Source organism: Gracilinanus agilis, chromosome 1, assembly GCF_016433145.1.
Source record: "Gracilinanus agilis isolate LMUSP501 chromosome 1, AgileGrace, whole genome shotgun sequence".
Taxonomy (NCBI): Eukaryota; Metazoa; Chordata; class Mammalia; order Didelphimorphia; family Didelphidae; genus Gracilinanus; species Gracilinanus agilis.
This window is the reverse complement of record NC_058130.1, coordinates 576,318,899-576,329,382: the sequence shown is the minus strand read 5'-3', so window position 1 is coordinate 576,329,382 and position 10,484 is coordinate 576,318,899. Positions and strand designations below refer to the sequence as shown.

At 36.7% G+C, this 10,484-nt stretch overlaps 1 protein-coding gene across 1 annotated transcript in view; it reads left to right on the top strand.

The window, feature by feature from the left end:
- The first annotated feature begins 2,093 nt into the window (after positions 1–2,093).
- NETO1 (neuropilin and tolloid like 1) overlaps positions 2,094–10,484 on the top strand; it is a 221,441-nt gene continuing 213,050 nt past the window's right edge. Inside the window, exons 1-3 of the mRNA XM_044658096.1 lie at positions 2,094–2,121; positions 4,419–4,472; positions 4,692–4,829. Of these exons, the coding sequence (XP_044514031.1) occupies positions 2,094–2,121; positions 4,419–4,472; positions 4,692–4,829 (220 nt within the window). The remainder of the gene's footprint in view (positions 2,122–4,418; positions 4,473–4,691; positions 4,830–10,484) is intronic.

Below are 10,484 nucleotides of genomic sequence, written 5' to 3'. Positions count from 1 at the left end.
ACCAGGGAACCAGGGATGGAGCCCCGGGGACCAGAAGGCATGGAGGGATGGGGATACTGGATGGGGATTAGGGATCCGTCTTTTAGTCATTTCTTCTGGACTCTGGAGAGCAGATTTAAGGGTCTCTTACTAAACCCCACAGAACCCGTAGCAGCAGCTGGAGGGAGTGTTAAAGTGGTGGGGCTGGGGAGGTGGGTGGGGGTAAGGGGGCGGTGTCTCTGCAGTTTCCTTGGAGTGACTCCTTTTCCCTCACCACCACCACCCCCACACCCTTTTCCTAGCTAGTTTTCGCCAGTGTCTTACTGATTTATTCTCCATTCTTTGTTTAGTTTCTTTCTTAAAAAAAAAAAAAAAAAAAAAAAAAAAGTCAAGGTTTTTCTCTACCTTCTAGCAGTCCAGGGCTCCTAACTCCATTTCCCTGGCATAGAGCAGCGTGGATTGGGGTGGGTGAGGAGGGAAGTAATCCCAGAAGATGTATCTAATAGCTAAGGTGGTGGTTCTACATCTATGATGGGGAATTATCTTTCCGGAGAAGAGACAGAAATGCCACCGTTTCTGAGAGAACTGTTTGGAAGATGCGACCTACACAACTGGCCCTAAGATTAACTATACTAAACTTTTACTGCTGTCTTTTGGTCTGTGAGCTTCCCTCCTCCTTCCTGAGCTGCTAACCGGAGTGGGCTAAATAGAGAAGTATACACCTCAGAGGATAGTTTCCATATCCTTTTAATGAATAGGTTTTAAAAGAGAGGTAAAGACAGAGAATTCCGATTTCTGTTTGTTTGCTTTTTTTTTTTTTTAATAAAATGTGAATGGGAGGGGAGAGAGAGATAGAGAGAGTAAAAAAACAAAAACAAAAACAAAAACAAAAAAACAGAAGAGTGTAGTTGCTGATCCTTTACCCAACACATCTTACTTCTGTTTGTCCTCAAACAGAAAGAATCTGGGTTTTCTTCTCTTTCCTTGCTTTCTGCTCCTTCCACTCCCACCCCCACCCAGGCCCGGGGGAGGGGTGGGGGGATGATGGTGAAGTGAGGGCTCCCAGTACAGCTTCAGCTCTTCCTCTCCTCCCACCGCCCCCTCTCTCTGGCCCCCTCACTCCCCCCGCAAAAGATCAGACCTAGTGTAATGTCCTTGCTACTCCATTCTACTATGCATGCAACAGCAGAGGGGAGCACTTTGCAACACGGATTTGATCCATTTCAAAAGAATAGTGCTTTCTTGAGGTTCTTATTCCCTAATGATATAACTAAAGCTCCCACTTGGTAACTCTTTAAATCCTCTCTACTCTTCTCTCCTCCTCTCTCATTCCCTCCTCTCTCCTCCCCGTTTTTCCTACTCCTATGCCCCTCCACCACCCCACAAATCCTCCTCCCACCCCTATTCACCCTCCCACCTATTCCTCTTTCTGAAGATAGCAAAGGTGGCGGGGATCTCAGTGAGCAGATGAAGGACCCCTTCATCCCATCTTCAATGCCTCTACCGAAGATCCCAAAGGTCTGGAGCAAAACGGGTTGCTGCTGGACGTCCTCTTGGAAAAGCTGCTGTCTGCTGTTGGTTTTGTATGAAACTGGGGACTGAAGGAGTTACCACCGCTGCCGAACCGTGGGTGAGAGGGACAAAACGTCCGCTCCGTCGCTGCCCGTCTGTCTTGATCAGCTTCCCCACCCCATACTCCCTTTCCATCTCCTTCGCGCTTCTTTGCCCCCCTTTCTTCTGTCCTCCAGCCGGGCACTGATCTTAAGCCGGCAGCAAACCGCAAGAAAGCCCCCCGGTGTCATTCTAAGAGCTGCAGTTGCTATGATGCAAAAGAAGATTGTGATGATGGTGGTGATGATGATGGTGGTGATCATCGCCTGGGTGTGATGTGATTGTCATGGTGGGGATGGTGATTTCGAGGCGGTGAGAGCTAGAGCAAGGGAGCGCGAGCAGAAGGAAGGGTTGATTCGCTTGTGGCTGCTGTGTGGGCTCGGATTCTCCCCCACCCCCCTCCCCGCCCCCCTCCTGACTCCATCCTCTCCCCCACCACTGGAAGTCCTCCCGTATCTAAATGGAATTAGTGGAGATCGGAGTCCCTGGCGTAAGGAACAGACATGATCTATGGACGCAGTTTGTTTCACAGTGAGTACCTTTCTCCCGGCGCCTAGTTACCCCCTCCAGTTTTCCTTCTGTCCCTTTTCTCCTCCCTCTTTTTGGAAAGCGCAGGTGGATGCAGCGCAACCTCTCTCCAACCGGACCCCGCAGTAGAGCTGGAGTCTCTGGGGCAGATGTAAACTTTCTGTATTGCAGTATAATTGAAGAGGGGCTAGCCGGGAAGGTGGGGGCGGACGATTATTAGTTAGTATTTTCCTATGGTTTTAAAATGAAAAATAATCTTTTCTTGTGGAGAGATTAAGGTTAGAGAAGAAAGAAGTGTTGCAGAAGCCTTAGAGTTCGTTAATAGTCCATAGATTTATGACTATCCGTGGGTTAAAAAAAAAAAAAAAAAAAAAAAAAAAAAAAAAAAGCTTTTGGGAAGTGAAGGCAATAGGATGTGGGGGTGGTGTTGTGAGAGGCTGGGATGAGAAAAAAAAAATCCTCTCTCTCCGCCCTTTTCCATAATGTCAGGGAATACTCCTCCACCACAGATTCTTTCATGATAGCTACTTTAAGGTACACCGAAAACACATTGTCAGGTTGAAGATATGCCAAACTCAGCTACTCTGAATTCACTTGACTTTTGGTCAGAAATCATCTAATGCTGCTTTCACTGTGATTGTATGGACTGTGTTTGCCTTGGGTTGGTCTCTAAGAGAAAACAATATCCCAAAGCCCTATGAAGAAGGCAGTGTCAGTGGCATGTTCTCATTCTCTGTCAACCTGTATGTACAGAGGATATCTGTCAAAATAAAGGAAGGCTCCCCATACTCTTCCTGAGGAGCAGAGTTGAAGGTCTGCTATTACATTAACAATGGCACCTATTCCATTATGTACAAATAGGAAGCATAGTAAAGAATCTTTGGCAAAGGAAGCACCAAACTTGAAAAGGTGGTTGCATATGTGTGTTAATTTTAGGCATATGCGTATGTAAAGACATATGCATTCAGGTTTACCTCAGGAAGTGGTCAAAGTCCTGATTTTCTCATTTAGAAAATACTGAAAAGGGCCTAATCCATTCTAAGAACAGATGGCCTGACCACAACTTTTTTTTTTTTTTTTTTGAGGAAATCTCTGTTCAGATTAAAGCCACGCAAAACAACAGTTCACAAGAATTTAGTTCATATGTCAACTCAAGTACCCAAAGCAAAGCCCATATTTCTTGACCTTTTTTCTTTGAAGAACCAATTTCCAAGGTAAAAGCTCATGTGGCAAGCTTCAGAGAAAGGTTTTCATGGTAAACTAGGTCCTCTGTCCCAAAACCACCTTAATATATCTTGACTGATAGTTACACTGGTAGTTTTTCTTGTACTGATTTCACACGCAGATATATACACACAAATGCAAAGATAATGGAAAAGGAAGTGAGAAGAGTGCAAACATTTCTACACATTTTCCTAGTTCTATAGTTCCGGATCATTCAAAAGACTGAAAAGAAAGAGAACATGGAAATTAAAAGAATAAAAACAAAAGCAAAGAAGAATGAAGTTGGTTTCAAATAATTTTCTTAAGGCAGAGACAAATTTCTCTTTTAAGTTTAAAAATTGACCCTGAGAGGAATAAGTTCATTATAAAAATTTTCTTTAAAACCAACCACATATTTATAATTTGTAATACAGAATAAAATCTAAATGTTACCTTTAAAGTCTTAAGGGGTTAATTCTCATAGCTTCTTAAATTGTGGGATTCTCAGTGGTTTTGATTGTCAGTATACTTTTTATAATGCTGATTTAAATGCCCCTGAGCCAAATTAATCTCCAGCCTCTTCCTTGCCTCTCTCCTCCCTCTTTCCAATTCCTTTTCTCCTAAGGATTTTACCAGAGATATTTCTCTTGTGAATCACAAGTGTTTTTATTTATTTGCTTGTTTTGGGGGTTTTGTACTATACATCAGGACCAAGAATGCACCCTTTTTCCTTTCCCCCTTGTTCCCCATTTTAGGTGCCAGTATAGTCATGGTAGTTTAGAAACTCAGAATGTATTACTGTAATACTTAAACCGAAATAGTTGGGACAACACATCTGCTACTTTTCACTTCCTTCTGGATGTTAGGTGCTACCCACAGTCAACTTGTATTAACTTCACAAATAGGAGTTCAAACTTTTCTTAGTTTTTTTTTTCTAAGTCCTAAAAAGACATTTTATAATATAGTACCAACAAAACTGATAACTTAAGATATTGCCTTATAATTTAATTTTATTATATTGAGATAAGTCATAATACTTTAGCTACTGTGAACACTCATTTTATCTGTTCCTGATTGTTTCTGTCTATTTGTTTCAGTTGTAGCAAGTCTAATCATCCTACATTCCTCTGGGGCTACCAAAAAAGGAATAGGTAAGTTTTTAAAAAAGGATTAAAAAGTACTTCAAATTCCTGATATTTTTCCTTATTCTATCCATATTCTAAATGCTTTATTATGATAAGAATCTGAGGCAACTGCTTGCCTTTACCTGAAGAAAACTCACAGTTTAATTTATCAAATGAGAACTGAAACAAAGGTAGTCATGACTATTTTTAGTTTTCCAAACATCGAATGATGGCTCTATTTTGCAGAAAAGCAAATCACTTCAGAAGCTCAGAAATCAGTACAGTGTGGAAACTGGACAAAGCATGCCAATGGAGGTATCTTCACTTCTCCCAATTACCCCAGCAAGTACCCTCCGGACAGAGAGTGCATCTACATCATAGAAGGTAAAAAAGGAGGAAAATGTGGCAAAATGTCATCAAGCCTGAATTTCTTGCCTAATAAAACTTTATGAACAAATTTTTATAAGTCTTAAAAAGCATTAGATTTAGTTTAGATTCACAAAGTTTGTACTCAGTATTTCAAGAAAGTGGGAGAATGTGCCTGAAAGTTAAAAATCATAGAATGATTTCTTTAGAGGTGGATGAGACAATCATAATCAAGCCATATCTCTCATATTGCCTGGCACATAGTAGGTACTTAATATATGTTTATTGATTGGTTGACTGATTTTAACCTTGAGAAGTTGTCATTTATCCAAATTAAGACAGAGAACTACTGTTTGGAGCAGAATTTGAATCCAGATTTTCCTGATTCTAATTTCATATCTATTCACTACACTCATGTAAATAATTAAAATGAGTAATGAATGTCAAATGAAAATACACAACTACCATTGTACATTAATTTCATTTACTGAATGAGTCAGGGATAGAGAGCTGATAGATAACATAACCTTTTGCTTAACTCATTTTATGTATTTTTATAAACTGATATATGGTAACATATATATATATATAAACTGATATATAGTAATGATGTAAAAATCAAAGAAAAGTATGTATGTTTTCAAAAATCACTTTATAACAAAATGAAATTGCAGTGAGGACACTAGACTAGAAATGGGAGATTCATACATGCTAATCTTGAATGTCATTAATTAGTATTTTGACCATAGCAAATCAGGCTCAGTTTCCTCATGCACTAAGGGGAGAACTGGATTTGAGCATCTCAAGGACTCTTTCCTAAATTTCTTTGCCATCTTCCTAAATATCAATCCGAAGCCTCATTTTTTTCCATTTGTGCTAGTATGCCTGGTACTATGCTTCAGATTTACAGCTAAGATTTCTAGGATTTGTCTGGGAGCTAAATTTGACCACCCAAGTCTCGTAAATGTTTCTGGGGATTTTCAGAGAGGTCAAAGACTTTTCACCATCCTTGAACTGACCCTATTCCCTATATGAAGGAAGTCTTTAGAAGTCTCTAAAATGTAATATCCTTACTGAGAGTCACTGTCTGAGATCTGACATCTTTTTCCCTACTTTATAAGGACATTTATACAGTCTTTATATTTGCAATAATTAAAATATTTTTTAAAAAATAGTACACTGAAGAATATTTTTGTGAAGTTATATGATCACTTGCATTGTCCTCTAATAAGCTTTAAATATATGCATTCTGAGGATACTTGGGAAAAGTGAATTTGTATAGTCCAATGAACTGGAAGTAAGGCCAACTACGTCACATAAAAAAAGAAGTGCTTTAAAAAACTTAATGTGCTATCATTTGGCCATATTTCGTTCAGACCAAGTTTCTCCCTTGCACGCCTTATTTTCAAACATGCTTTAATCAAGGACCTACAAGGTATGATCATTAAGTCATGGAGAAAAATATTCTGAACCTGATCATTCAGTTCAATTCAACGTTCAGTAAGTGGCAAACAACAATGACAAAATCAAAACAGTCTTTTTCCTGGAGCTTACATTCTATAATGCCTACAAAGACAAATTAACATAAGACACCTTCAGAGGGAAAGAACACTTCCAGCTCAAGGCAATATCAGTGAAGACTTCACAAAGGAAGAGTCATGCTTTATTTGAGGCTTAAAGAAAGATGAAGGATGGTTAATGGCAAAGAAAAGAAGGAAGCTCATTCTAGGTATGGGAAATAGCCCGTACAAATTCATAGATATGAGAGATGGGATGTCTAGATCAGAGAATAGTCCAATTTGTATTAAATGCAGTATACATGAAAGGAAGGGAACAAATCTTTTTAAAGTGTCTACTGTTTGCCAGAGATTTTAACTCAGGCCTTCCTATTATCTAAGCTTTCTTAACTTCAAATTCAGAATTATATTCATTGTAGGCAAGTATTGTGAAATAAGATTAGAAAAGTAATGCAGAGGGTCTCAAATACTAGAATGACTGTAACTCATCCTAAAAACTATAGGGAGCTGATAAGGATTTGGGGAGAAGACAACACTAAGAATTAGACCAGTATGAGATTCTTTTTAGTAGCTTTGTGGAGGATGGAGGAGAAAGTCTAGACTCAGTAAGAAGACTGTTCCAATAATTCATGGAAAAGGTTATGTGGGCCTAAACTAGGATGGTGACTGAGTAGGTGGAGAGGAAAGAATATATAGAAAGCTTGTTAGGGGGGACAAAAGTGACAATGCATTACAAGTAATTGAATGTTGGAGTAATGAAGGAGAGGAAAGAGTGATGGATGACTTATGATTATGAAACTGTGTGAGTAGGAGGATAGTAGTTCCCTTTATAGAGTTAAGAAAGTTTGGAGAAAGATTTTATTAACAGGAAGGAAAAAATAATGTTCCTTTTTTGGACATATTAAGTTTGAAATGCTAATGAAATTTTCAGGTCTAGATAGTTAGTAGACAACTGGCAATGAGGGACTGAATTTCAAAAGATAGAGTAGGGGGAGAGAGAGAGAGAGAGAGATTTAGAAGTCATCTGCTTAGAGATGATCATTGAACTTTTGAAAATTTTTATATCAACAAGGGAGATAGTATAGAATACATAAAAAAAAATACATGGAAGAACCGATACTGATGTTTAGGTGGCAGGAGATGAATGTGGGACCGTGAGGGATAGGCAAAATTATTGAACAGGAATAGTCAGTTAATTCTAGATGTATCTAGCTGGAGAACTAGAATAAAACCATTGTGGAAACCAAAAGAGGAGAGAATATTCAAGATGAAGTGGGTAGTTAACAACCTCAAAACTCTTAGGAATGTAAAGGATCAACTACTCTATACTAAGAAAAGGCTGTTAGACTTAGTAAACCTTACTGGTGACCTTGGAGAGAGAACAATTCAATTTTTATCTCATTTTTAGAGAATGATGCATTTCACCACTCTCTTTACCAAATTTTGTATTTGTTGATTTAGTCTATAAAATTTATTAAGTTCTTACTAGGTTGAAATTAATTAAAGCATTTTTCTAATAATTAGATATTAATTTTTAATAAAACATTGAGAAAGAAGATAACAGAATTTTATTTTCCACAGTAGAAAATTCATAGAAGACAGGACATAATGTCCACTACAATGTAAGAATACCTACAGGTCATTATTAATTTCCATACATTAATTGGAATTTAGTATATGTTGAAAATTATAATGATAAAATACTTTCCAAATTAAGATAACAAATCACACTATTAATGTAAGTTATCAAATATTAAGTGTCTATTAATATTCTAAGTTATACACTAGATACTGTGTATATGCAATTTAAAAAACATTAAATTTGTTCAAATAATTTCATTTTTGTGGGATTAATTATATCATATGTATATAAACAAACCTAATGTAAGGTAGGAAAAATTGGGCAAAAAAAGGAATAATTGAGATAAAACGATAAAATAAAATTTGAAGAAAGAGGGAAACTTTTCAGTTGGGAAGAATCAAGACATTTTTCATGGAGTAGGTGGAAGCTAAGATTAACCTGGAAGTAAGATGAGGATTCTAAAAGAAAGAGATAAGGAGGCAGTGGATTCCAGAAATATGGAATTCAAGTTGGTAGATGTCTCATCAAATTCACATAACTTAAAGTAATGGAAGGGGGATATATTAGTATTTCTTGATGATGCATCATGTATACATTACAAAATATTTTCTGGGTAATTTTATATTCTATTTCTACTCCTACTCAGACATGACAAATCATTAAGAATCTGCTTGAATTTGTGTTTCTGGGTTGCTGTTAGAGCTTTATTTTTCCCGTGTGTGTGTGTCTGTGTGTGTGTCTGTGTGTGTGTATGTGTGCACATATGTGTAGGCAGGGTTGGTGGTAGTTCTAAAGTACAAGTTATTTTTCATTACATAATTATTTAAAAATTTTTAAATCCTTTGTTAATGATATTTAAGAATCTGAACATTAGTTTTATTTCTCAAATTAGATATAGAGACAGTGGATCAGTAATTACCTAGACAAATAGTAGAAATATTTTAATATTTTTTTTTATTTTTTAAATGAATTTTAGAATACATTTCACTCTTTGAAATCCTTATTATAATTGCCCTTCTGCAATTCATCCTCTTTGCCTTAAATATGATGTTTCTAGTCTACTCAAAATATAAGCATATTTCACATTCAAATAAATGTACATCATATCCAGCAAGTAATTAGAGGTACAAGGTGCAGAGTATTGCCTGAAAAGTGAAATACATATTTTTATATTTTTTTAAATATATTTGTTTTGTAAGATAAGTGTTTCCATGAATTCCATATAAATAATTATGATTTTAAGCCATTGATGATGTAATTTCTTACAAATAATAAGCCTTGAATGGTATACAAAAAAGTAATTTTTTAAATGTTTTCTCAAAGAAGATTATCATGTAGCAATTTTTTTTAAAGTCAACATATATTACCAAAACAAAAATTGTACAATATGGACCGGTTGATTTTGGAATTCAAACCTGCAAACTTAAGGTTTTTTTCAGGCCCAGATATACTCACTGGTAATTTGTGGATTACTTTTTATACTTCATTTAGCTGATAGCCATAAAATTTTAAATGCTTATTCACTGTGACTGTTTCAAGACATTTTCAACATTTTGAAATGTCATTATTCAACTTTTTTCCCTTATAATTTAAAGTTTGATATCATAATTTCATATATTTCCAGGAGCTGAATGAATTATGAATCTAATACTTACATAGGAAAATTAGGTTATAGAAAGTAACTTGACCACTAAATGATAAAGTCTTTGGCCATTGCTTCTAGATAGTACAATGGATAGAGATCTGTGTCTGGAATCAGTAAAGTCTGGGTTCAAATCCAGCCTCAGACACTTACTAGCTATGTGACCATAGGCAAGTCATTTACCTCTGCCTGCTTTGGTGTTTTTTCAACTGTAAAATGGTAGCAATAATAGCTCTTACCACCCAAGTGCCTGGCATGACAATAAATGCTTTTTCTCTTTCCCTTTCCTTTCTCCCTTAATATAATATAGTTTTAATACCTCTTATTCTATGTAGCCTCATTCTAATCCCACTGTTGTAGAAAGAAAAGGCAGAAAGGAAAAGGGCAGAGAATGCTAAGTGAATGCAGTGAACTTAACTTATTTTTACATATTCAAAGTGTTAGAGCAGTGATTCTCAAAGTGGACACCACTGCCCCCTGGTGGGTGCTGCAGCGATCCAGGGAGCAGTGATGGCCACAGGTACATTTATCTTTCCTATTAATTGCTATTACAATTTAAAAAAATTAATTTCCAGGGGGCTAAGTATATTTTTCCTGGAAAGGGGGTGGTAGGCCAAAAAAGTTTGGGAACCACTGTAGTGCTTTGTCTAACAATCAGCAAGTTCATAATACTAATATAATTATTTGGCATTCCTATGGAAAAATATTTAATTTTTAAAAAAATTTATCTTCACAAAAATATTAGGAAGCATGTGCTATTAATACTCCCATTTCAAAACTATGGAAACTGAGGCATATAGGTGTTAAGTGACTTACCTAGAGTCATATAGCTAGACAGTGTCTGGGGATGGATTTGAATTCAGGTCTTCCTGACTGTAAGTCCAGTGTTCTCTGTATTGCGCTATTTATTACCATACTCTGGGTCATAAACC